Here is a 27,558-nt window from a genome sequence, read left to right as displayed (position 1 = left end):
CACAGGCGTGCCTTCTTCCTTGCTTTTGACAGCGCACTCTTTCCCCATGCACCTGTCCATTACACACCTTTCTCGCGCACACTCTCCCATCACACCCTCTGTAACACTCACCACAGGCGTGCATTCTTCCTTGCCTTTGACAGCGCACTCTTTCCCCATGCACCTGTCCGTTACACACCTTTCTCGCGCACACCCTTGCGCACACTCTCCCGTCACACCCTCTGTAACACTCACCACAGGTGTACACTCTTCCTTGCCTTTGACAGCGCACTCTTTCCCCATGCACCTGTCCGTTACACACCTCTCTCGCGCACACTCTTGCGCACACTCTCCCGTCACACCCTCTGTAACACTTACCACACCGCGCTTCCATGTGCTCCCTCGCACACGCGCTACGACCGACTCACTCTCGCCAGCACCCTCACTCCTTGGCACGCACTTTTTCCTCACACACCCCAGAGTCGGACTTTCTCGCACACATCCTTTTTCGCACTCCAGACCTGTCGCACACTTCACCAACGGCCTCTCACGAACACCCGGGTCCATCTCGACCCCCAAGCTTCTTAAATCCTCTGGCGCATCATACGCACGACCATATTGGTCACCACTTACACCGGGTCCTCTTCCTCTTCACTTTTCCTCCATCACCTGCGAATCCCTCATCCGGTTAATGAGCACATCATCACGATCCAAACACAGACTTTGGACCAATTCTTTTACCTCCTCTTTTATCTCTTTCTTATCCTCTCTCCGTCGCTTCTTAATTTCGCTCACCCCTTCTTCCACTTCTTCTAATTTCTGCTTCACCTCTTTTATGTCCCGGTACGTCTCCTCAAGCTCGTCCTCTAAGGCTACCTTGACCGTTTCCATGTGCGTCCTCACCTGCCGGTCCTTCGTCTCCATTACCTCTATCACCTCGTCCAACCTCGTTGTCAGTCCCTCACGTACCATCTGACATTCCCTCTTCGTCGCTACCAAGTCATTTTTTAGGTCATTTTGTGTCGCTTTTAACCCTCCTATTACCGCTGTGTTCTTCTTTACCTGGTCCGTTAGTTCTTTTTGTCCCTCTGTCAGTTGTTCTACTTCCTGCGTCAGGTCCTCTATGCCCCCTTGTAACTTTACAGTCCCCTTTCTCACCTCCTTCTCCATGTGCTCCTTACAGTGCCTCACCTCCTCGCGCACTCCTCCGACCTCCTCACTCACTCCTCCTCTGATCTCCTCTCCCATCACTTGCATCTCCTGCCCAGATGCCACCCTCATCTGCTCCATTTCCTCCCTGTGAGCATCCAGTTTGGTTTCTACCCCCATTCTAACCCCCTCTATCTGCTGCCCCATTTGTTTAACTTCCCTTTCCGCTTGGTCCCTCATGTCCCTCAATTTGCCTTCCATTCTGTTTTCTAACCCCTCTAACCCATTTTTCACTCCCTCTATCTGATTCTCCTGGGCAGCCATTCTATTTTCTACCCCCGTTAACCCCTCCTGTATTTCCCCTAATCTATCATCTAATTTCCCAAATTTCTTGTCTAATCCCTTAAAATTATTGTCTAATCCCTTAAAATTATTGTCTAATCCCTCACCGGTACCCCTCGCTTCGTCCCTCATTACCCCCATTTGGTTATTCATTACCCCCATTTTTGCTTCTAGCCTCTCCATAAGGGCCCCCATTTGCAACATAAAAAGGTTCGAATCCACCTGCGGCGCTGCTACGGTCACGGGCGCGGTCGCCGTGGCCATGTGCGAGGCGCCATTTTGCGCGCCCGTAACCTCGTGCGCGACGACGCCATTTTGCGACCCTGCTACCCTCACTGCTTCGCTCTCCTCATGTCCCTCATTTTGGTCCTGGATCGACCCTGCCTCACTCTCCTCTACCGGAACCCAGCCGTCTTGGTCTGCCATAGCGCGACTTTCAAAATTCGGGTTTTTATTTTTTTCTGTAAAACACAATCAAATTTCGCCGTTATAATTTCGAGTGCGTGAAACGCGCTTCGGATCGAATCCCACTTCCCGACACCAAATGTTACAGACGCGGTTTTGGATGTTAGTTTACCGAGCGGTTTGGTATGACCGCGTCTGCACAGTTTACCCGATTCCACTCGAACGTTGGCCGAATCGCGCTACGCTAGATCAATGAAGGAAAGGACACAACGGCTGGGTTAAATGACACGACACCAGGGGTACAGTTCTCAAGACCTCCGGAGGAGGTTATAATATGGGTTTGCAGAATGTTTAGACTACACGGCACAAGAGATACAGCACAGAAAGGTGGGCACTTATACACGGTCTTATCTTAGCCCCGACAGACCACAGACAAACGGGACAAGACTGACTCACACAGGGATTGATGGCAAGGTAGGGCAGGTAGTCGATGGCTCAAGGTGCACCTTGGCTCAGGGGCAGAATCGACCCGGTCCGGTCCAAAAAGGCGGGAGGTATCCAGCGCTTGGAGGTGGCGACTTCTCTCTCCAAGCTGGGGGCGCATCTGACGTCACCTCCGGTAAGTGGCTGCGTATATCCAGCGGGGCGTGACACGCCTTCGGCTCGTTAGCTCCGCCCCAGATGGAATCGGTCCGCCGCTTCTTATTGGGTGCGGGGGGTTACCGGGCTCCGCCCTTGACGAGGAGCTGACAGTCAGCCCCTGTGTGGTAACCCCGCCGGAGCACATGGGCAATGGCGGCTAACCAAGCCGGAGTGAGGACGCACACTCCCCGCGCCGACGCCGCGCCGCCCCCCCCCCCCCCCGCTGTTGTTGTAGTTGTTGTTGTTGTTGTAGTTTCATGAGGAAGATGGGAGGATGCGGAGATGAGATTGTGGGGAGGTATTGGGAGGTCCTAAACTTACTACTGGTGCCATACAATCACATTCTGGTGCAACGAAGAGTCAGAATTAATGGAAACGAGTCCTTAACTGACATAGACTAAGAATAACTAGCAAGATGTCCTATAGTTGTCTACGTGAGATGCGGTGAACCTGGGCACGACATTTAATGGGGGAAAAAGGGGAAGGTCGGGGCTACAGAGTGTTGTTTACAGACAATGGGACTAGGGAATGGGGGATTGGGGATAGTTGGGGAGTATTGGGGAAATAGGGGAATATTTACAAGCGGATATGGATGGAGGCCAAATCCCATATCCGCAACAATATTATTATTATATTATATATTGGTATATCTATATATATATCTGTGCAGCGTCTGTCCTGTGTTGTGTCTTGTCTTGTCACTGAACTACTTTCTCAAACTTTTGTGAAATCGTACCAAACTTCTGGTATGCACATATCTCTCCCGTCGGTATGTCCTAAGGGTATTTTTTTTGAAAAATTTTCCAATTTCTTTTTTTGGGGAATTTTTTGGGGAAAGTTTTTTTTTCCAACTTCAATTGTTTATAAAATGTGATATCACGTATATTACAAATACATTTGTGCAAAATAATTGTTTGAATTATGATTGGTTTAAATGACAAAACGGCACCTTGGGTACAGTCATTTATCTATATATCTACACATCTGGGCAGTCATTATTCATCTGGGCATCAACACCCAGCGAGGCCTTCATCGGGGCCGAGCAAGCAAGGCTTCCGCTGCCGAAATCCAGCGCGGCTTGGGCGATTTTGCCCCTGTTTGGAGAACACCCAGCGAGGCCTTCATCGGGGCCGAGTGAGCAAGGCTTCCGCTGCCGAAATCCAGCGCGGCTTGGGCGTTTCTGTCCCTGTTTGGAGAACACCCAGCGAGGCCTTCATCGGGGCCGAGCGAGCAAGGCTTCCGCTGCCGAAATCCAGCGCGGCTTGGGCGATTTTGCCCCTGTTTGGGGAACACCCAGCGAGGCCTTCATTGGGGCCGAGCGAGCAAGGCTTCCGCTGCTGAAATCCAGCGCGGATTGGGCGATTTTGCCCCTGTTTGGAGAACACCCAGAGAGGCCTTCATCGGGGCCAAGCGAGCAAGGGCGTGTCGGGACCTGGTTCGCGCCATTGACCGAGTGGTTCGCACCAACCGGAGCTGTTTTCGGATGACGTGCTGATGTCCTTGGACTTCGCGCCAGGCTCTGGGCCGACCGGGCCGACGTGGTGTGTGGTGCTGATATTTTGAGAGGCTTGATTTAATACCCCAACCTCTCAACCCCACCTCCTTTTCTGCTACCCCGCCGTTATTATTTGCTAGTATTTATTTTTATTTTTAGTGAAAGCCCACAATATATTATATCCTTATATATATGTGCACATTATATATATGTGCTTATATATATGGACTTCCGCTTCCGGTCCGCTCGAGCAAGGAGGCTTGCTTCGATCTCTCCACAGCATCGAAGTCCTTTCCAAGAGTGTGGTGCTGACCGGGCCGCCGTGGTGCTAACCGGACAAACGTGGCGTGGTGCTGACGGGGCCCCCGCAGCCTTGATGCCCCCCACCCCCCCCCCCCCCCCCCAGAATTTCCATGTTTTAAACGCTTCCCAGTGTGCACCCTGGATTAGAATAGGTACACCGTATCCCTGCGTGGTGTCGTAAGACGACGACTAGGAGGGTTGGCGTCAGGAAGGGCATCCGGCCATAAAAACGTTGCCTCAAAAAGAGAACCATGACAATTACAACCACATATGGGCAGGGTACAGCCCGAAGTGGAGATCAGTTTCTGAGGTGTGGGACATGGAATGTAGGGACAATGACAGGGAGATCAGGAGAAGTGGTGGAAGTATTGGTCAGAAGAAGAGTGGACATATGTTGTGTGCAAGAGACGAGATGGAAGGGAAGTGGTGTGAGAATGGTGAAGGGCAGGCAGGGACAGAAATACAAGTTTGTATGGCAAGGGTGCCTGGAGGGCGTGAATGGTGTTGGTGTCCTGTTTTCTGAGGAGTTTGTAGACAGTGTGGTGAGTGTGACTAGAGTGAGTGATAGGTTGATGATGGTGAAAATGATGATTGGAAAGCTCTTGGTGAACGTCATCTCGGGATATGCTCCGCAGGTTGGTCGGAGCGATGAAGAGAAGGACAAGTTCTGGTGTGCAATATAGAAGCTGATGGAAAACGTGAAATATGAGGAAGTTGTTGTGGTAGGAGGAGACCTAAATGGACATGTGGGAAGGAGTATGGATGGTTTTGAGGGAGTTCATGGGGGTTACGGATATGGTGTGTGAAATGGAAAAGGTGAAAGGATTTTGGAGTTTGCTGATGGAGCTGATTTGTTGATTTGTAATACTCAGTTCCAGAAAGAGGATAATAAGCTTATTACATACACGTCAGGTGGGTCGACGACAACCGTTGACTACCTGATGGTGCGTAGGCGAGATAGGGGGCACCTCCGGGACACAAAGGTGATCCCGGGGGAGGAGGCTGTTTCACAGCACCACTTGGTTGTCTGCGACATAAGGGTGAAAGGTGCGAGGAGAGCTCGGCGGGTGAAGTACCAACCGAGAATGAAGGTGTGGAGGTTGAAAGAGGTGACAGAAAGGGAGGCATTAAAAGAGAGGCTGAGTAGGGTAGAGGATGATGTGGTTGAGCTTGAAAGTGGTTGGATGTCAATGAAAGATAGTCTGTTGGGAGCCGTTGGTGAGGTATGTGGATGGACAAAAGGACCACCGAGGCACTCGGAAACATGGTGGTGGGATGATGAAGTTGGAAAGAGGATTCACGAGAAGAGGAAGAAGTTCAAGGAGTGGCAGAAGGCGAAGGGTATGGGAGCAGAAACAGCAGAGCATGAAAGTTAAAAGGCAGCCAAGAAGACTGCAAAGAAAGAGGTAGCAAAGGCGCAGGAGGCATGTAGGAAAATGTTCGGAGAACGCTTGGATTCGGAAGAGGGTCAGAGAGTAGTATTCAGGATTGCAAAGCAGATAGCGAAAGAGAGGTGTGATGTGATGGGGGTGAGTTGCTTGAAGGATGAAGTGGGACAAATCGTTGTGGACCCAGATGGAATTAAAGGAAGATGGAAAAGATATATGGAAATGCTGTTTAATACAGAGAATGAATGGGATGGCAACATAGAGAGTACCCCAGTTTTAGGACTGGCAGAGAAGATAACTGAGAAAGAAGTTGAGGAAGCGATAAAAGCAATGAAGAGTAGAAAAGCGAGAGGGCCGACGGGAGTTGTGGGAGATATGTTGAAGGCAGCAGGAAGTTGGGGTGTGAAGAGAATGACAGAGATCTGTAATCTGGCGGTGAAAGAAGGCCACATTCCAGTGGATTGGGAACTGAGTACCCCCGTGCCTCTATACAAGGGGAAAGGTGACCCTCTAGAGTGTGGCTCGTACTGAGCGATAAAGTTATTGGAGCATGGAATGAAGGTATTGGAAAGGGTGTTGGAGAGGAGGATAAGGAAGAAAGTGAAGATCGACGAAATGCAGTTTGGATTTATGCCAGGAAGAGGAACGACAGATGCGCTTTTTATTGTGAGGCAGTTGCAGGAGAAGTACATGGAGAAGAGGAAGAAGTTGTTTCTTGGGTTTGTTGATCTGGAGAAAGCATTCGATCGGGTTCCACACAAAGTATTGACATGGGCAATGAGGAAGTTAGGAGTGGAGGAATGGTTGATCAAAGTAGTGATGGCAATGTACAAAAGAGAGCGCACAGCTGTAAGGACGAAGGACGGGAACAGTGGTGAGTTTGAGGTGAAGGTGGGAGTGCATCAGGGGTCGGTACTAAGTCCACTACTATTTGTAGCTGTGATGGAGGTGCTGGCTCAGAACGTAAAGGAGGGTTTACTGTGGGAGTTGTTGTATGCAGATGATCTGGTGTTGATTGTGGAAAGTATGGATGGACTGAAGGAAAAGATTAACAAGTGGAAGGAATGTATGGAGACAAAAGGTCTGAAGGTGAATATCGGAAAGACGAAGGTGATGGCAAGTGGTAAAGCATGTGGTGAGGTGGAAAGAACTGGGAAGTGGCCCTGTGCTGTGTGCAGGAAGTGTGTCGGAGTGAACTCCATTCAATGTACAATATGCGCTGAGTGGGTTCATCAAAAATGTAGTGGTCTAACAGGGTCATTAACCAGTGTGGCAGCTACATTCAAATGTAAGGTGTGCACAGAGGGAGCTGCAGATGAAGGAAATGTTGTATTGGATCTTGGAGACGGCGTGAAGCTGGAAGGTGTGAAAACATTTTGCTACCTCGGAGACATGCTGAATGGAGAAGGTGGATCAGACTCGGCAACGGTTGCTAGAGTGAGATGTGCATGGAAGAAGTTTCGGGAACTGAGTGGCGTGCTGATAAGGAGGAGAGTGTCGTTGAAGCTGAAGGGAAAGGCGTATGCTGCATGTGTGAGAAGTGTTATGATTTATGGGAGCGCGACATGGGTAATGAACGTAGAGCAGCAACGAAGGTTGGAAAGGGTGGAAATGCGAATGGTTCGATGGATGTGCGGAGTATTGTTGAGAGAGAGGAAGACAAATGATGAATTGCGAAAAATGATGGGAATAGAGCCTGTGATTGATGCTGTGAAGAGGAACAGGTTGAGATGGTTTGGTCATGTGTTGAGGAAGGATGAAAGTGACTGGTTGAGAAGAGTGATGGAAATGAATGTAGAAGGAAGTAGAGGACGGGGAAGACCGAGAAAGACTTGGCTGAAGATGGTGGAAGAAGAAATGCGGGCAAGGGGGTTAACAAGGAGAGATGCAGAAAATAGGGCAAGATGGAGAAGATTGTCATGGGGACCGCAAGGCTAACCCCCGCTCTAGTAGGGAAAATGGCCTTAAAATGCATGTTGTTGTTGTCTACACATCTGGGCAGTGTCTGTGTTGACACTTAACGACTCCCTCAAACTTTTGTTTCCGTGGTTGTGAAGTTTTTAAAATAACGTTGTGGTGGTTTTGAATCATGTGGTGGTGAGGTATTTTGAATTATGTGGTGGTGAGGTGTTTTTAAATGACGTGGTGGTGAGGTGTTTTTAAATGACGTGGTGGTGAGGTGTTTTTAAATCACATGGTGGTGAGGTGTTTTTAAATCACATGGTGGTGAGGTGTTTTTAAATCACATGGTGGTGAGGTGTTTTTAAATCACATGGTGGTGAGGTGTTTTGATTTATGTGGTGGTGAGGTATTTATAATTACGTGGTGGTCAGGTGTTTTGAATTACGTGGTGGTGAGGTGTTTTGAATTACTTGGTGGTGAGGTGTTTTTAAATGACGTGGTGGTGAGGTGTTTTTAATTTTGTGGTGGTGAGGTGTTTTTATTACGTGTTTTATGGCTGTGGTGTTTTTATTACGTGTTTTATGGCTGTGAGGTGTTTTTATTACGTGTTTTATGGCTGTGAGGTGTTTTTAATTTCGTGGTGGTGAGGTGTTTTTATTACATGTTTTACGGCTGTGAGGTGTTTTTAATTTTGTGGTGGTGTGTTTTTATTACGTGTTTTATGGCTGTGAGGTGTTTTTATTACGTGTTTTATGGCTGTAAGGTGTTTTTAATTTTCGTGGTGGTGAGGTATTTTTATTACGTGTTTTATGGCTGTGAGGTGTTTTTATTACGTGTTTTATGGCTGTGAGGTGTTTTCAATTTTGTGGTGGTGAGGTGTTTTCATTACGTGTTTTATGGCTGTGAGGTGTTTTAAATTACTTGGTGGTGAGGTGTTTTGAAGTACGTGGTGGTGAGGTGTAATCGTCCCAAACTTCCAGTCTGCACCTACTTCTCCCCTATGTGAGTGTGCTGAGGGGTTCTTTCTTGAAAAAAAAACATTCAACCTAAATTGTCTATAAAAATATAATATCACAAACACAACAAATACATTTGTGCAAAGTAATTGCTTGTATTATGATTGGTGTAAATCATGACAACACAGCAACTCAGGTACAGTCATTAGCCTCAGCTAAAATAAGCCCGTTCCTCGGTAACGACGCTTGGTGAGGCGAGCGCAGCGAGCCGAGCCAAGCTAGTATATTGTTGTGGTTTTGAGAACCCACATTCTTGTAAATATGACATTATTAAAAGGTTAAAGGTTGCACCCCATAGTTAGGCCACAAGCAACACGTAGGCCACCATAGGGCTTCAGTTATTTCATTAGTATGTGTTTAGATGAGGCCGTGTTTCCAATAGTTGAATCTGCGTTGTGTCAATCAAATAACAAGTAGGCCCGTTCCATTCGTTTTGAAAGCCTCCCTCTCCAAGCGACGCCATTACGCGCCCTCCAGTCTGCCCCATGGCCCTCCCAAATTGTTACGTGCCTCGGCCAGCAGCAGCAGCCTTCGCTGCTCGCAGCCTCGCTGGGCTTCCACCCAAACGCCGCCATAAGCCACGAGGTGAGAACTGGAAAAAGGGGGCGGAGCGCCAGGAATAAGGTGTGGCCACGTCAACCCACCATCAGGGCGTGGCCGGTAAGCGATAACCAGCCAACCAGGGCTGAAGTGACATCGCTGACAGGCGTGGCTTTGGGGCTCGTGGAGTGATCGCTTGGTTGAGTTATAAAAGCGAACGCAAAGCCCTTTCACAGGACTGATGAGATATACGGCGCGCTTGATGAGAGAACTTACCGGAGGACTTATGCAGTGGCGCTGATTAAAGGAGGACCTGATTAAAGCAGGACTTGCCAGCGAGGACTTACAGCGGCAGCATGTATTAAGAGATCTGGTTGTAAACGCGCTTTGCAAGAGGACTGTGAGGACTGCAAGGAAGCGCGCTGATCAAGAGGACATTGGAGAGGGGGCGTTTGGCGCAATAGTACGCATATTATGTACGCAGCGTACCAGCTTTCTTCCCCCCGTTATATAATTGTCCGGCCGCGTTCCAACTACACGCGAAGCTGCCTGCCGGGTTTCGTCCGTTGGACCGGAGCCTGGATCGGAGCCTGGACCGGAGCCGGGCTGGAGCCTGGACGCGTTGGTGACCATCAACCATCTACAATCCCCGTGTGAGTGTGTATGTTTGTCCTGGGTATTAAGAATAAGACTGTTTAAGGCTGCCCTGTGTTCTTCTTCTTCCTATCCTGTACATTCTTTCGTTTCCTCTTCTCCTTCTTGTAAATTGTTAATATAGCAATCTTTGTTCTTCCTATTTTCTGGGTTTCCTCTTTATTCGATCGCATCCGTCTTTTCTCTCATTGGGTAAACATGGCACGATCTGAACCACCATAATCGGGTTTTGTTCCTGCTAACGGCCCGAATCACGGCTCGCTTCGCTCGGCGTGTCCACTAACGCCGTGGTTCGGGCGGGAGTTATCTCCTTGCTTTACGGCCGGGGGTAGTACTTAGGTAATTGGACTAAGACTCGACCCTATTTACCACCGACTGGAAGGAATGTTATAACTTCCAGGACTCGGGTCGGCCAGATAAAAGGACAAGGGGATTAAACCCCCCTCGATAAGGGGAGAGCCGACGGCTGAGATCCGCAACAATTGGTTGTCAGGAGTGGGGATTTGGAACATGGGACTAAATTTGTTAGACAAAATTTTGGACACCAATTGTGCTATTTGCCGTAACAATTGGTGTCAGGGAGTGGGAGTTGGACCCGAACCAAATTTTCTTATCTGTGGAAAAATTTGGTCAAAATTTAGAGCGGCCGAAATTTTATTAAAACATCTAAATTAAATCGTGCCATGGATAGCCAAGACGATCGGATGCCGGTGGGGGTAGAAGAGGAAGAGTTTTTAGAGTTAACCCAGGACCCCCGGGAAGAAGAAGAACAATTGGGAGTAATGGAAGAGGGAATTGAAGAAGGTGCGGCGGTGTGGGTTGCAGGCACACAAAATGGCGGCGCCTCGCACATGGCGACGAGGGCCGCGCCCGCTGCGCAAGTGGGAGGGATGGATATGCAGGCCCTCATTGCGCAGCTGCAGGCAGCCATACAAATGGGGTTGGGAAACCAAATTGAGGGATGGAAAAATGATATGGGCAACCAAATTGGGGGATTGAGTAAAGAGATGGGAGAAATGAGGGCCGATAGTAAGCAATTGGGAAGCCAAATTGGGGGATTAGAGAGCAAATTAGGGGGGCCAGTTGAAGGACGTGGGTGGCCAAGCCCGAGAAATAAATGAGGGGTTAGCGAGGGAGAAAGCCAGGTATGAGATAAAACAGATGGGGAGAGACAGAGACCGCAGGTCAAGCGGGAAGGGCACATAGGTATGTGACAGGGTAGCGCGACTTGAGAAGCGCGGGGAAAGCGAGTTGGAGCAAAGCGGAGTCACGTGGACCGGGGTAGAAATCGCGACACGGGGGATAGAAAAGCCGACGACCGCAGAATTAGAAAATTTTATTTTATTAGCGCCAGCGGTCGTCGAGGGAAAAGAAAAGAAAGAAATAGTGGAAATTGGGTTAGAAGAGCAACAGCAGGAGGAAAGGATGGAATGCGTGCAAAGTTTGGATTCACATCGTGATGTCGTGCTGCATAACCAAGTGGAAAGTTTGCAGGTGGTGGAGGAGTGAAGAAGATATATATATATATATTTCCAACTCAAATATATATATCAACTCAAAAAAATATATATATATATTTCCTTCTCTGCTCTTATTCGTTTATTCGTTGTTCTTATTTGTTCGTTCGTTCTTCGACGACGTTGTTCGTGATCACGTGATCACGTTGTTAAAAATGTTTAAACCTTCCCCTGAAGAATTGTATTCTGTCGTATATTATAACACCTTTTTCTTCTTCTTCTATAAAAGGATGCTTTCGACTTGCTCACCAAATCTATTCATTCCAAAAAAAAATTCCATCTCTTACATTTCCTTTTTTCTACATTCCCGAAACTCTCCTGCACTCCACCCCTCCTTCAGCGTCCTCAAACGTATTTTTGACTCGAAGGTCTCAAGAAACTCATTTTGCAATAAATGTTCGTTTCCCATTAATCGTACACTTTTCACAATCCAATCTCACCCCTCCCCTCCAAATCTTCCCCATCACCCCTCCCCTCCAAATCTTCCCCATCACCCCTTCCCTCCAAAACTTCCCCATCACCCCTCCCCTCCAAAACGTCCCCATCACCCCTCCCATCCAAATCTATCCCCTTGCCCCTCCCTTCCAAATCTTCCCCATCACCCCTCCCCTCCAAATCTACCCCCTTGACCCTCCCCTCCAAATCATCCCCATCACCCATCTCTTTCAAATATTCCCCCTTGCCCCTCCCCTCCAAATCTTCCCCATCACCCATCCCTTTAAAATCTCCCCCCTTGCCCCTTCCCTCTTAAACTCACCCTGCACCCCTCCCCTCTGAGACTCCCCCTCGCCCCTCCCCTCCTAAGCTCCCCCCTCTCCTCCAAATCTCCCCCATCCCTTTCAAATCCCCCCCCCCCTTGCCCCTTCCCTCCTAAACTCCCTCCTAACCCCTACCCTCATAAACTCCTTCCTCGCCCCTCCCCTTCAAATCTCCCAACCCTCATTTTTTCTCCATTTCCCCCCTCTCACCCCTCCTCCTCCCCACTTCTTCCCCATTCCAACTCTCACCTCCATCTCCCCCAACCTTCTGCCTCCCTCTGCCCCCCCCCCCCTCAAATAACACCTCACTGTGCCTCACCCAATCATCATCAAACCTTTTGTCCACCCCATCCCTCCCTTTCTCCAAGCTAGTCTGAAATCTCTGACACACTTTCAACAGCTCTCCCTATCTCTTCTTCCTCTTCCACATCTTGCCCTACCCCTCCCCCCACACCCCCCCCCCCTGTTCTGTATCCGATGCTCCCCCTTCCTCTTCATTAATGGTATGGACCTCAAACATCTGGGGCCTTCGCTCAAATTTGACTGATCTCTCCATACAGGTTGCTTCTGACAAACCAGACTTGATCTGCTGAACAGAAACTTTCCTCCTTCATGATGTCTCTGATTCCTTGGTATCTCTCCCAGGTTACTCCCTCCTCCGGTATGATAGACCTGAGCCTCGTCCTGGAGGTGGGGTTGCTATCTTTATCAAAAACTCTCTTCCTCACTCGCCCTGCACTGCCCTCTCTCCACCTCACCCCCAGGAGTACCTCTGGCTAGGGCTTCCCCTTCGCTCCCACCTTTTGTTCATATGTGTGTTGTACCATCCACCAAACAGTGATGACTCCATCTACATCTCGCTGTCTGATAATATGGACCAACTTCTATCTACTCATCCCAACTCTCTCTTCCTCATATGTGGTGATTTGAATAGTCATCATGCCAGTTGGCTGGGTACCTCTCTCACCAGCCATGGCTCCACAGCAAAGGACTTCTGCGACTCACTGGGACTGACACAATCTGTCAATTTCCCGACTCGGATCTCAGGCAACGGAGCATCTTCTCTTCGAGACTTGGTTATGACTAACTTCCCTGCAAATGTCTGCTGCTCTTCTTCTGCTCCAATCGGTACTTCTGATCATGTGCTTGTTAAAGTGGACATCTCTCTGACCATTCTCAGAGAGCCTCCTCGGCGTCGACGAGTCTGGCATTTCACTCAGGTCAACTGGCACGGTTTTCAAGCAGCCATCAATCATCCTGATTGTTCTCCCATCTCTACCGCCTCTGACATCAACTCATCCTGGGAATTGTTCCAAAGTAAATTGCTCTCTCTCATGCACAGATTTATCCCATCTCGCCTTCGGTTGTCATACCCTTCCTCTCGTTCATGGTACACGGAATCTTGTGGTGAGGCAGTTGCCCAGAAACAACTTGCCTTAGCCTCCTGGAAAGCAAATCCAACGGAAGGAAATCTCATTTCCTTTCACAAAGCCCGAAACAAGTGTGTGTCCACCCTCAGGAGAGCCAGGAAACAATATCTCTCCATTCTCAAGACCGAACTCTCAAACCTGTCTCCCTCTTCCAAATCCTAGTGGTGTCGGGTCAAATCCGTTTCTGGTGTTTGTTCCCCCTCCATCCCCTCGCTTACCTCAAACGGCTACACAGCTGACTCCACACGTGAAAAAGCTGAATGCCTCAACTTTGTGTTTGCCTCTAAATCTTGTGTCCCAAACCCATCCCTCTCTGTACCCACCATACCCAGTCGTACCCTGCTGCTCCTGGACTCCGTGTCCTTTCCTCCTGACAAGGTGGAAAAGTTTCTGTCACCCCTCGACTCTGATTCTGCAACTGGACCTGACGGCATCAGCCCATGGGTCCTAAAATCATGCTCCTCCGCTCTTTCACTCCCTCTCTCTGTTCTCTTCACCCTCTCTTTTGCTCACGGTCATCTGCCATCCCCTTGGAAATCAGCCAACATCACCGCTTTACACAAAAAATGTGCAAAAACAGATCTTTGCAACTACAGACCAATCATCCTACTCCCAATTATCAGCCAAGTCATGGAATCCATCCATGCTTCCGATATCAAATCTTTCCTCTTCTCAAATGGCTTGATCTCTGATCATCAATTTGGTTTCAGACCAGGTCACTCTACTTTGGACATGCTGCTTCTGCTGTCTCAACAATGGATGGAGGTCCTCAATGCCAAACAGGAAATTAGAGCTGTCTCCCTTGACATATCATGTGCCTTCGATACGGTCTGGCACCCCGCTCTGCTCACCAAACTCCCCTCCTATGGTATCCATGGAAATCTCCACGCTTGGCTTGCGGACTTCCTCTCTGGTCGTAGTCAACGTGTGGCCCTGAATAGGTTTCTCTCATCTACCCTGCCTGTTCTGGCTGGAGTTCCCCAAGGCAGTGTTCTGGGCCCTGTGCTTTTTCTGGTCTTCATCAATGATCTCTCTGACTCTCTTGAAAATCCTCTCTATCTCTTTGCTGATGACTCCACTCTCTGCCGCTCCATTCCTCATCCCTCAGATCGGCAGTCTGCAGCCTCCTCACTCTCTGCAGACCTGGACAAAACCACAGACTGGTCAAACAAGTGGAACATGTCTTTCAATCCTGACAAATCTCACACTTACTATTTCTCTCCGAAAAGACCGACTGGACAACCCTCCCATCCACTTTCTGAATAATCCTCTCCAAGAAGTTCTGTCACTCAAGCTTTTGGGTCTCACTATCTGCCATGATCTTTCCTGGGAAAACCACATTTCAAATCTGGCCTCCAAATCCAGTCACTGACTGGGCATCCTCCGTTGTGCGAAGTCCTTCCTTGGCATACCTGAGCTCACCACATACAAGGCTTTCATCCGCAGCTCAATGGAATACTGTCCCCCCCTCTCGGCCGGTGATCCTGCCTCACACCTAGCTCGGCTTCACGCTGTATAAACCAAAGCTTTCAGAATCATTGGAATCTCCCGCGATGAAGTTAACTCCGAGGGCCTTTCGCTCACTCACCGCAGGCAGGTTTGTGGTCTTTCTGTCTTCTACCGACTCCTATCCGGCCTTGCTCCCCCAGCTCTCTCTGTGCTCTGTCCCCCAAATATTCCTGCAGGTCACACAATATCTGCCAGCAACCCTCTTATGATTAAACTGCCAAAATCAAGACTCTCTGCTCACCTTCACTCTTTCATTCCCCTTTTCTCCCGCCTCTGGAACAAACTCCCCCACTCCTCCCTCCAGGTCTTTAAAACAGCTGTTCACCACCATCTCTTATCTTCCCCCATCCAAAACCTTGATCTTTTCTACCCCCGCTAATTTCACTCCAGATTCACTTTTTTGAAATACCAACTTCCTTCCTGGAAGTCCTTGCAGTGTCCTTGTGTTTTATGCTTCTCCCACCCCTCCCCCCCTTCCCACGCCTCCTCCCCCTCAAGCCCTCCCACAGATCTCCCGATGTCCCTGCTCTCAAATGTTGTGTTTGTGTGCTTCCCCTTCTCTCCCCATCTTGTGTACCTCTACCCTTATTATATGTTTTGTGTGATAAATGTTAGCTCTTTCACGAGCCTTGATCCTGTATACCAAAAAAAAAAAAATGGAGAGGAAATAAAGAATCAGTGAGAGGGTAAACTTTGCTTGTTCAACGAAACAAATGGGAGACATTCATTGTGAAAGGATATTTTTCTTTATTAACATCTCATGGTATTGGCAACTTTCACATGCTCTTCTTGAAAGAGAAACGGTTGGATCTTCCAAGTCCACACCAAATTATGAAAAAGTTGAAATGGCGTCAACTGGACAGCAAATATCATTTGAAGTTGCTCTCTTTGCCATCTTGGCCCAGTTACCATGCGACTGCCCCACGCTCGTCATTTGGGTTCTGATTGCCGTCCAAAAATGAAGTGCCTATTGGGGAGGTCTCACACGTAGCCAACCTTCCTGCCAACATTTATGGCCACACCATTAAATTACTATCATCCGACGATGAATTTGCAATTGGTCACTGGCTTTGACACCAATGCAAATTTTCCAAGACAGTTGTGTCTGTTTATTCACCATCCTCCATGATTTATGTCCGCATTGAGTCCGTCGGCATCATTTTTTGTGTACGTTAACAAATATTTTCCGCTATATCGTGTTCAAATATTATGTTCATGATTCCATTGTCACGGTGAGTTACTGGCACCTCTAAGTTTATCATGAAGTAACATAAGCAAATGAATGTGGCTTCGATTGCCATATGCTCGATGGGAGAGGTGATAGCTGCAGCTGGATAATCATCATCATAACAACTACAACAATTTATCATTCCTACTGATTCATTTTTATTAGCCACATCGCAGATGCTGCTCATAGAGTGCCCTCTGCTGTTGTTGTTGTTGTTCTTCTTGTTCTTCTTCTTCGTGTTGTTGTTCTTGCAGAGAAGACAAAACCTCAAAGCTCCACCCATTCTGGGAACCATAGCTCCACCCATTGTGGGAGAGGCTTCATATAAACAAATATCCACCATTTTATTAACTCGCATAGCTTTGAGGCCTGTTTTGTAGGCCCGTGGTGTCTTGCTCTCTCACACAGTTTTCTTTCAAATCAAATTCGATATATCATTTCATTTTTCACAGTCGCTAACATAGTTTTAGACTCGGTTGAAAAAAAACGTGAAGAAAATCCGATGAAAGTTGCCGTTTATAGAACGAAATGAATTCTCAAAGGCCTGTAACTTCAAGTCCATTGAGATATTTTTTTTTAAAATCGCGACATGGTCAGTCATACACCGCCCGAAATAACAGATGGGAAAATACCGAGATATATTAAAAATTCGTCCATTTGATGACAATCGTCACGATGAAATATTTCATTTATACGTCGTCACAATAATGTGGAGAGAGGAGCATAGCTTCGTTCACGTGTCGCTACACACGAGAAATTGCAGAGATATATATTTTTTAAATCGCGGCATGGTCAGTCATACACCGCCTGAAATAACAGACGGGAAAATGCCGAGATATATTACAAATTCGTCCATTTGATGACAATCGTCACGATGAAATATTTCATTTATACGTCGTCACAATAATGTGGAGAGAGGAGCATAGCTTCGTTCACGTGTCGCCACACACGGGAAATTGCCGAGATTTTTTTTTTTTTATCGCGGCATGGTCAGTCATACACCGCCTGAAATAACAGATGGGAAAATGCCGAGATATATTAAAAATTCGTCGCCACACACGGGAAATTGCCGAGATATATTTTCACTTTGCACAAAAATAACATCAAGTAATCGAATCAATAGGAATGTCCTGTGCCTATAACATCGACGTTATAGGCACAGCTGCATCTAGGCATTGTGTAACATCGACGCGGCTTTTGTTTTAATTAAAACTTTTTGTACTTGTTTCAGGAATGGATCGAAATTTGCCTCGCAGTACAGTAGTTACATTTTGAACATCGAAGCTCTGTTTTGATAAAAACTTTTGTCACGTGGCCTTTATTCTGCCCATAAACAGAAGCGATTTATCTTGCTCAAATGTGAGGTAGTTTGCCTCTGTCACTGGAATTGCACCCAAGATTCACCCTACGTTCACTTCACAATAAGGTGTACAAGTGTACTCAGCATGGGATTACCCCACAGGTTACTTGTTTCTTGCAAAATTTCCATTAGACCGGCAAGTAAAGGGCCTTCTATTTACAATAAGCCACTGATATGACATCACTGTCTTCCTACATTATTGACAAGACCTCTCTACTAAATGGACACCCCTTCGTGGGAGTTGGACGGTTTAGTGGAGTTCCAATTTTTATCAATAAGCCAATTTGGTAGAAACGTATGGTTAATTTAACCCTTTATACTTACAACCATAAGACATACATTGGGATGGTGGAAATCCTTGCCCCTCATTAGAAACGAGGTGTTTGCATTATCGGAATGCAGTGGCTATCCAGTCTATTTACGTCGGCCATATGCATGGACAGAGAAGTCCCACTAGGTAGATGAAGCTAGTAAACGATGAAGTTAGTTACCTGTAGCAATTAATGGGGGGTGGGACATCAAAGCTTAATGGGTATAAACAGAAACACAGAGTTAAACATCAGAATTGAAAGTACTGCATATATACGTGTATATAAATAGATACGAGTATATACAGTCGGACCCCGCTATTCGCGAGTTCCACGTATTCGCGGTTGATAAAATGCAACCCGTTTCCCTATTCTCGGAAAAGTGTGCCGCAAATTCTCGGTTTTATTTTCTATTCGCAGCCGTGTTCTGTGAAATTGTGGGGGTTTTTTCCCCTATTTGCGGCCATGTTCCACGAATTCGCGGTTTTTCAGGGGTGCAAAAAAAAATTCATGAGCCACTAGCTTTACACATTTATAAAACCCATCTTTCACCAGCTATGCATAAAGCAGCTGCACATACATAAAAAAACATCTTCTACGAGCCGCAACATGACCTGCTTCTACATTCACTGCTCTGTGCTTTGTGTTTTCATGGCTTTCGCGGCCGCGAATTTTAGCCGCTCTATATAATAGAGAGCTCTGCGGGATATTTCACCAGCTGCATAACACGTCATCCCCGTGAGTTATTGCACAGAATGAAAACACTCCACAGTATCTATTAGTGCAATTATTTGTCTCCCTTCCCCCCCCCCCCCCCACCCCCCATTTAAACTGGCACGTCATGCATTCACGGATTTTCATCGACATTTCCGGGATTATCGCCAACATTAGCGGGTTTTGTCCTGCCAATTCCGGGACTTTCATCGGACATTTGCAGATTATCGTCGACATTCTCAGGATTTGCCTCACCATTCGCGGATTTTGCCTCGCCATTCACAGTTTGTTCCTCTCGATTCGTGGATTTTTGCGATTCGGGAACCTATTCCCCCTTTTTCCATTGAAACGATGCCCCGCCATTCGCGGTTTCACAATTCGTGGCTTTTTCCAGGAAGGTATCCCCCATGAATAGCGGGAACCGACGATATATATATATATAAATACATACATATACATAGCCTATAGAAAGTCTACACCTTTTCAAATTTTTCACCTTTGGTTGCCTTATAGCATGGAATTAAAATGTATTATATCAGCCTTTTTCCACCTTTATTTACACATCATAAACCACAACTTCCAAGTGAAAAAAAATTTCGACAAATTTCAGATAATTAATTAAAAATATAAAACTAGAATATCTTGGGTGGATAAGTGTCCACCCCCCTTATAATAGCAATTGTAAATTAGCTCAGGTGTAACCAATCACCTTCAAAATCACACACCAAGTTAATTGCCCTCCACTTGTGTTAAATTGTAGTGATTCTGATTATTTCCGAATAAAATCAGCTGTTCCTGTAGGTTTCCTATGCTACGTCGTGCATTTCACAACAAGATTCAACCATGAGCACCAATGAGCTTTCAAAGATCTCTGGGATAAAGGTGTAGAAAGGCACAGATCAGGGGATGGCACAGATCAGATCAAATCAAAAGGCACAGATCCATCCAAACTGGATGACCAAGCAAGGAGGAGACTGATGAGAGAGGCCACCAAGAGGCCAATGACAACTTTGAAAGAGCTGCAGGCCCCTTTGTGGCAAAGATGGTCACTATGTGCATGTGACAACAATATCCGAAGCACTCCACAAGTCTGGCCTTTACACAGCCAAAGCTACACTGGGTAGCAAGACAGAAGCCATGACTCAAAAAACCCACCTTGTGTCCCATTTGAGGTATGCAAAAACAACTCTAGAAATTCTGAAGCCATGTGGCAAAAAGTTTTGTGGTCTGACGAAACCTTTTGGCCTAAATTCAAAACGTTACGTTCGGAGCAAAACCAATATAGCACATCACCCAAAAAAGGGTGAAGGGTTACAGTAAAAAGGGTTACTGTGAAGCATGGTGGTGGCATCATCATGTTATGGGGATTTTCTCATCAGCAGGGAATGGGGCACTTGTCAGGATAAAAGGGAAAATGGATGGAAGAAAATACAGAAAAATCCGAAAGGAAAACCTGCTGCTCTCTGCAAGAAAGCTGAAAATGAGATGGAAGTTCACCTTTCAGCATGACAACGACCCAAATCACACAGCCAAAGCTACACTACCCTCCTAAACTCCCCCCTTGCCCCTCCCCTCCTAAACTCCCACCTTGCCCTTCCCCTCCTAAACTCCCCCCTAACCCCTCCCCTTCAAAACTCCCCCCAACCCCTCCCCTTCAAATCTCCGCCCCAACCATCCCTCCCAAATTCTCCCTCCTCCCACCTCCTTCTCAAAGCTGCCTCCTCCCCACTTCGTCTCCCTTCTATCTCATACCTCCACCTCCCCCAACCTTCTACTTTCCTCTGCCCCCCCTCAAACAACCCCTCACTGTGCCTCATACCATCACCATCAAACCTTTCGTCCTCCTCATCCTTCCCTTTCTTGTAACTCTTCTGTAATCTCTGACACACAATCAACTCCTCTTCCTACCTCCCCCTCTCATCCTTCATCTGACACTACCCCTCCCCTCCCCTGTCCTGCACCCAATGCTCCCCCTCTCTCCTCATTAACAGTATGGACCTCTAACATCCGGGGCCTTCGCTCAAACCTGATTGATCTCTCCATTCAGGTTGCTTCTGATAATCCAGACTTGATCTGCTTAACAGAAACTTTCCTCCTTCAAGATGTCTCTGATTCCTTAATATCTCTTCCTGGTTACTCCCTCCTCCGGTATGATAGAGCTGAGCCTCGTCCTGGTGGTGGGGTTGCTATCTTTATCAAAAACTCTCTTCCTCATTCTCCTTGCACTGCCCTCTCTCCACCCCACCCCCAGGTGTACCTCTGCTACGGCTACGGCTTCCTCTCCGCTCCCACCTTTTGTTCATATGTGTTCTGTACCGTCCTCCAAACAGTGATGACTCCATTTACATTTCGCTGTCAGACAACATGGACCAACTTCTATCAACTCATCCAAACTCTCTCTTCCTCATATGTGGCGACTTCAACTGTCATCATGCCAGCTGGCTGGGGGTGGGTTCATCTCTCACCAGCCATGGCACCTCAGCAAAGGACTTCTGCGACTCATTGGGACTGACACAATCTGTCAATTTCCTGACCCGGATCTCAGTCAATGGAGTATCTTCTCTTCTGGACTTGGTTATGACTAACTTCCCTGCAAATGTCTGCTGCTCTTCTTCTGCTCCAATTGGTTCTTCTGATCATGTGCTTGTTAAAGTGGACATCTCTCTAGCCATTCTCAGAGATCCTCCTCAGCGCCGACGAGTCTGGCATTTCACTCAGGCCGACTGGCACGGTCTTCAAGCAGCCATCAATCACCTGGACTGATCTCCCATCTCTACTGCCTCTGACATCAATTCTTCTTGGGAATTCTTCCAAAGCAAACTGCTCTCTCTCTCATGCACAGATTTATCCCATCTCGTCTTCAGTTGTCTTACCCTTCCTCCCGTCCATGGTACACTGAATCTTGTGGTGAGGCAGTTGCCCTGAAACAACCTGCCCTTGCCTCTTGGAAAGCAAATCCAACTGAAGGCAATCTCAGTTCCTTCCACCAAGCTCGGAACAAGTGTGTGTCTATGCTCAGGAGTGCCAGGAAGCACTATCTCTCCACACTCAAGATTGAACTCTCAAACCTGTCTCCTTCCTCCAAATCCTGGTGGCGTCTGGTCAAATCCGTTTCTGGTGTTTGTTCCTGCTCCATCCCCTCCCTTACCTCAAATGGCTACACAGTTGACACCGCACGTGACAAAGCCAAATGCCTCAACTCTGTGTTTGCCTCAAAATCCTGTGTCCCAAACCCATCTCTCTCTGTTCCCACCTTTCCCAGTCGAACTCAACTGCTCCTGGACTCTGTGTCCTTCTCTCCTGACAAGGTGGAGAAGTTTTTGTCAAACCTCGACTCTGATTCTGCAACTGGACCAGACGACATCAGCCCACGGGTCCTAAAATCCAGCTCTGCCACTCTATCTCACCCTCTCTCTGTTCTTTTCACCCTCTCTTTTGCTCAAGGTCATCTGCCAGCGTCTTCGAAATCAGCAAACATTACCACCTTACACAAAAAAGGTGCAAAAATAGATCCTTGCAACGACAGACCAATCAGCCTGCTTCCAATTATCAGCAAAGTCATGGAATCCATCATTGCTTTGGATATCAAATCCTTCCTCTTCTCCAATGGCTTGATCTCTGATCATCAATTTGGATTCAGACCAGGTCATTCTACTCTGGACATGTTGCTTCTGCTGTCTCAACAATGGATGGAGGTCCTCAATGCCAAACAGGAAATCAGAGCTGTCTCACTTGACATATCACATGCCTTCGATACGGTCTGGCACCCAGCTCTGCTCACCAAACTCTCCTCCTATGGTATCCATGGAAATCTCCACTCATGGCTTGCGGACGTCCTCTCTGGTCATCGGCAATGTGTGGCCCTGAATGGATTTCTCTCATCTCCCCTTCCTGTTCTGGCTGGAGTTCCTCAAGGTAGTGTTCTGGGCCCTGTGCTATTTCTGGACTTCATCAATGATCTCTCCGACTCTCTGGAAAATCCTCTCTATCTCTTTGCTGATGACTCCACTATCTGCCGCTTCATTCCTCATCCCTCAGATCGGCAGTCTGCAGCCTCCTCAATCTCTGCAGACCTGGACAAAATCACAGACTGGTCAAACAAGTGGAACATGTCTTTCAATCCTGACAAATCTCACACTCTTACAATGTCTCTCCGAAAGGACCGACTGGAAAACCCTCCCATCCTCCCATCCTGAAAACCTGTTTAGCAACGCGCGTTTCCCAGCAAGTCCTTTACAATGCCAATCGTATGACGCAGTTCTCCAAGTCCTGTGAAAGGGCTTTGCGTTCGTGCTTATATAAGCCAACCAAGCGATCACTCCGCGAGCCCCAAAGCCACGCCTGTCGGCGATGTCACTTCAGCCCTGGTTGGCTGGTGAGGGCTTACCGGCTCCGCCTTTGACGGCTGGGTGACGTGGCCACACCTTCTTCCTGGCGCTCCGCCCCCTTTTTCCGGCTTTACCTCGTGGCTTATGGCGGCGTTTGGACGGAAGCCCAGCGAGGCTGCGAACGCTGCTGGCAGAGGCGCGTAACAATTTGGGAGAGCCATAGGGCAGACTGGAGGGCGCGTAATGGCGTCGCTTGGAGAGGGAGGCTGTTAAAATGGACGAAAGGGCCTACTCCTTATTTGATTGACACAACGCAGATTCAACTATTGGAAACACGGCCTTATCTAAACACATACTAATGAAATAACTGAAGTCCTATGATGACCTACGTGTTGCTTGTGGCCTAACTATGGGGTGCAACCTTTAAACCTTTAATAATGTCATATTTACACAAGTGTGGGTTCTAAAACCGCAACAACATATATATATATATATATATATATATATATATATATATATATATATATGTATAAATACATTCCCCAGATGGCTGGGATTATTCAATAAATTAACTCCTCCTATGCTCTTCCAGCCAAAAAAAGCTGCATATAGCTGCACAAGGTAAGCCGTTTGCCTTTTCAAACTCTGCCGTGTTCCTCTACAGCTGCAGCACATATTGGGAGCCTCAATTGTGCACGTTTCTGTATATGCAGTCGCTGATGACTTGCCAATGTAATGAACCAATCCAGTGGTTGAGGGGGGGGGGGTGGGGGGGGGTGCATGTATCATTGGGATTCTCCTGTATGTACTACTTGTGAATGTTTTGCAGCTGTAGAGCAACTCGGGTAAAGTTTGAAACAGCAAAGGGCTTATCTTGTGTAATGTTTTTGCTTCCTTTATGCAGCTCTATTTGTTGGATAGAAGAGCATGGGAGGAGTGTGTCCCATACAGCCATGCTGCACCTTACCCTGATCGATAAGCACCGCCTGCCACATGCTACGTTACTTCTCGCTTCAACAAGCACAACATGGAGTCAGCCTGGATGCGGTTGGGAGTAATGAATTAATATATAATTTAGTGTTCCAACCTATGACTGAATGCTGTGACATCACCACCACAACGTCCGCCCTGTCTGTGAAGCTCAGGAAGAGCCAATTCCGCAGCGCCACATCCCAAAGATATTATTTCAGATGCTGTCACATGTTATGCTCCAAGCACCTTTGTTGTGCTCCAACCTTTGCCTATGGATAATTCAGGATGTATCCTGGAAAAAAAACAAGACCGAAAGTCTAACAGCGGTGTAGCCGGGCTTGTAATATATTATAAACCACAAACACACATGATTAGCTTTTTTAACAGTCGCTGATGCTGTTTATAACATTAAACAAAGAAATTTGGAGGAATCCCGACATCCGTCAGGTAAGTTTTACGAACAGAACTGAGGGAAGATCTACTGTAATCTATATACCTCACAAGGGTTGGGTTAATAACAAGCTATCAAAAAAAACCGAGGCGAATTCCTTACTTCCGCGGTTGTTAGTACCATACACCGCTTATCATTGAATAATGAACCATACACCGCTTCAATGCATAAACTTTGTATTCACAACATTGGGATTAAAGTGTTATGCCATATTTACTGTATTATTATTGTTATTATGAAAACGATACACGACTGTATTCAGAAACCTGGGCTTAATTTGCCCGAAGCGGCCTGAAGGTGAGGCATGAGGCCTAAGGCCTATACGTACCGTTTTGTTGGAAGAGCCATAACGCCGATGCTTTCGATATTCAATTATCATTTTTACAATCGGTTTGTTTGTGTTTCACACTGAATTAAAAACGTATAGGTAGGGCATAGCAAATGTGATATATGACAGGTTCGATGATATGTTAGGCCTGAACGAAATTGGAATCAAAATGCCGGAGTGTGGAGAGTCAGCCGCCGTATCGCCGTAATGACATCAGATGTAATCACATCACCCCGTCATGTGACCAGATCCTCAGCTCTGATTGGTATACGTTTGAGGGGACATACATGCATACAGATGGATGGACAAACACTGTTCTCGACGGCTTTGCCCTATGGGCTACGCCGTAAAAAAAAATCACAATTATTTGAGGAGTCAATTGGTCTCTACTGAGGGTATGAGGGAGGATTGGAAGTTTTTGGCAAGATGCACTGCATTCTTTGAGGGGAAGAAGGGAGGAGAGGTGTCTTTGAGGGACCCAAGCTTCTATTCCGGGGAAAAGGTGGAGGAGCATTTGCATAAGTCGATTGAGATATTTGGCGGGGAAGAGGAAGAGGAGACTTTTCAGAAGTGAATGGGTCGCTTTTACGTCGATGAGGTGGAGGAGGAGGAGAATTTGGAGAAATGGACAGATCGGTAGAGGGGGTGGGAGGTAGGGGATCGTAGCGACGGAGAATCGAGACGGCTTGTGGAAGAGATGCTTTTCTAACAGATATGGGCGGCTGTGTTGGACACATATAGTGATCGGGTTCTGATGGTGATGAATCTGTAAAAAAAACAGAGAAAACTTCATGTGAGATGCCTAGTTGGCACGAGTCGGGTTGGCATGGTTAAACAGAAGCACCGAACCATTGTGTGCATAGAGCGAATAAAAACCAAATGAGGACCAGCAGTTAAGCATGATGTGTGAATTAAACTGCTTACAGCACTTCAAGAGTTTATCAAAACACCAGGTCATTTCAATTTGGATTCCAGAACAAAAAAAACATTTAAAAAAATACAACTCCAGGACATATTAATCGAATACTCTCACCATCGTCATTCCTACGCAGCACGTGGCAACGGGTTTGCATCAGAGATACAGTTGTGTTGCTAATGCAGTGCTCCCTGTAGGTTATGGCAGGAATTTGCAATTTGTTGCAGGGTGATGGCGATAGCTCACCTAATTTTTCGCAAAAGAAAAAGTGGGGTCTTTGAGGTCTAACTAATGGCGGAAGACAGGTCGAACAGTTTAACGTCCATCCAAGGGATGGCACACACTAATGAATCTCCCTGCCTGCGAAACGCCAGGCTTGCAATTTATAGTTGCTTCGAGATTGGAACCAGCAGACAGCTTAACCCGAGGAGTGTGTATACCTTAGTTGTCTAGGCCATCCTTTCAACCACAGAGAAATACTATTCTGGATTCTGATTCTGATGTACCATACTCTGCAACAGAGCGTTGGTGCTGCCAAAGCAGTTTATTGCCAAGGGGCATACTGGGGGGTTGCCATTGCCATCTCAGCAGTAGTTAGGACAGAAATTTGGAATTTGGCCAGGGTGCTGGGCGATAAGGCGCCTACTCTTTGCGAAGGACACTGTTTGATCTTTAACATCCACCAACTAATGCCGGCCAAAGACACAGACCTTTTTTGTGATGTGATTATATGGATTTTAAAAGTAACTTGGAAAAAATTCCAGGGCCATGTGGCAAAGTATAGAAAAGAAGGAACATTCCATGGCTTGTAGAAAATGCCAAACAATGGAAAAGAAGGGACATTTAAAAAAAATCTCGTGTGCATGCTGTACTACCCTTGTGTTCTGAGGAGGAACCAAGTAATGCTCCAGAAAAGTTCATATAAAGGGGCGCGCTTCATCTGACAAATAAAATACATTTACTTCTTCATGCAGGTGTATGAATCAAATTGGCACCCCTTTATATGATGTCTATAGCACATGGCGTCTATAACAGCAGACATGGATTTATCCCCCCATTGGAGGAAGACCCTCTCGTGTTCAGGCCCTAGGTGCTCCTATGGTTGGCACAACGAGTGCCCCGGAAGCATCGACGGAAAGAGAGTGGCAATCATATGTGTGGGGGAATTGCATGCTCCGTCAGTGTTGCCCAGATGGCTGAGCACTGGTATGGTTTTCCAGGGGACCTGGGTTCGATTCCTGGTCTGGCCGCGTAATATACCCCCACATGTCACTTGATTACAAACTGATAAGACAGACAGACGAATGGATATGAACCAATTTCTTAATCCCATTTTTCACTTTGTGTGAGCGGAGTAACAATAATAATAGAAATAGCATAATAACATGACCCCTCCTTGGCCTCTCCCATAGAGAGCGGATGTTTCTACTTTAACAAGTAAACAATCTGTGAGATAACCTTCTATTAAAGATACAAAACTACTGCTTTTGGATAAGCCCGGTATTGGCTTAACAGTTAAGGTGGCTGGCTGCCCTAAGATCTCACGGTCTTGAGTTTGAACCCCTAACGGGCCGTTAAATAACACCAGGTGGGTCGAATCCCTGTCATCCACCTGAGGTCGGAACACGGGTACCAACTTACTGGAAACAGGGGGCACTGCATCAGTGGCACAGCTGCGTTCCCAGCAATGATGCAACCATAAGTGATAATAAACTGCATTACAATGTAACATTTGAATTGGGGCACAAACCTTCAGATTGTAAATCGGTGTTGAGAGCTTCTGTGCTCGGAGATCTGCCCATCTCTTCGTAGAACATGGGTGAGTTTGGTTTGTCCTGCATCTGTGGCTCCGCGAATCCAACCTTCTGAAACGCTTTCTTCAACGTGGGATCAATCTTAAACTATGAAGGTAAAATGTGGAAAG

General features: G+C 47.1%; 1 protein-coding gene across 1 annotated transcript in view; it reads right to left on the bottom strand.

Moving 5' to 3' along the window:
* Nucleotides 1-24,264: 24,264 nt before the first annotated feature.
* Nucleotides 24,265-27,558, bottom strand: part of LOC137414795 (E3 ubiquitin/ISG15 ligase TRIM25-like) — a 114,233-nt gene continuing 110,939 nt past the window's right edge. Inside the window, exons 9-10 of the mRNA XM_068100295.2 lie at nucleotides 27,385-27,535; nucleotides 24,265-25,484 (exon numbers count right to left, since the gene is read on the bottom strand). Coding sequence (XP_067956396.2) covers nucleotides 25,105-25,484; nucleotides 27,385-27,535 — 531 coding nt within the window. The 3' untranslated portion in view covers nucleotides 24,265-25,104. The remainder of the gene's footprint in view (nucleotides 25,485-27,384; nucleotides 27,536-27,558) is intronic.

This window comes from Myxine glutinosa, chromosome 1 (assembly GCF_964187855.1).
Source record: "Myxine glutinosa chromosome 1, kmMyxGlut1.1, whole genome shotgun sequence".
Lineage (NCBI taxonomy): Eukaryota > Metazoa > Chordata > Myxini > Myxiniformes > Myxinidae > Myxine > Myxine glutinosa.
Note: the sequence above shows the minus strand (reverse complement) of the source record. Positions and strands in the feature narration are given on the sequence as shown.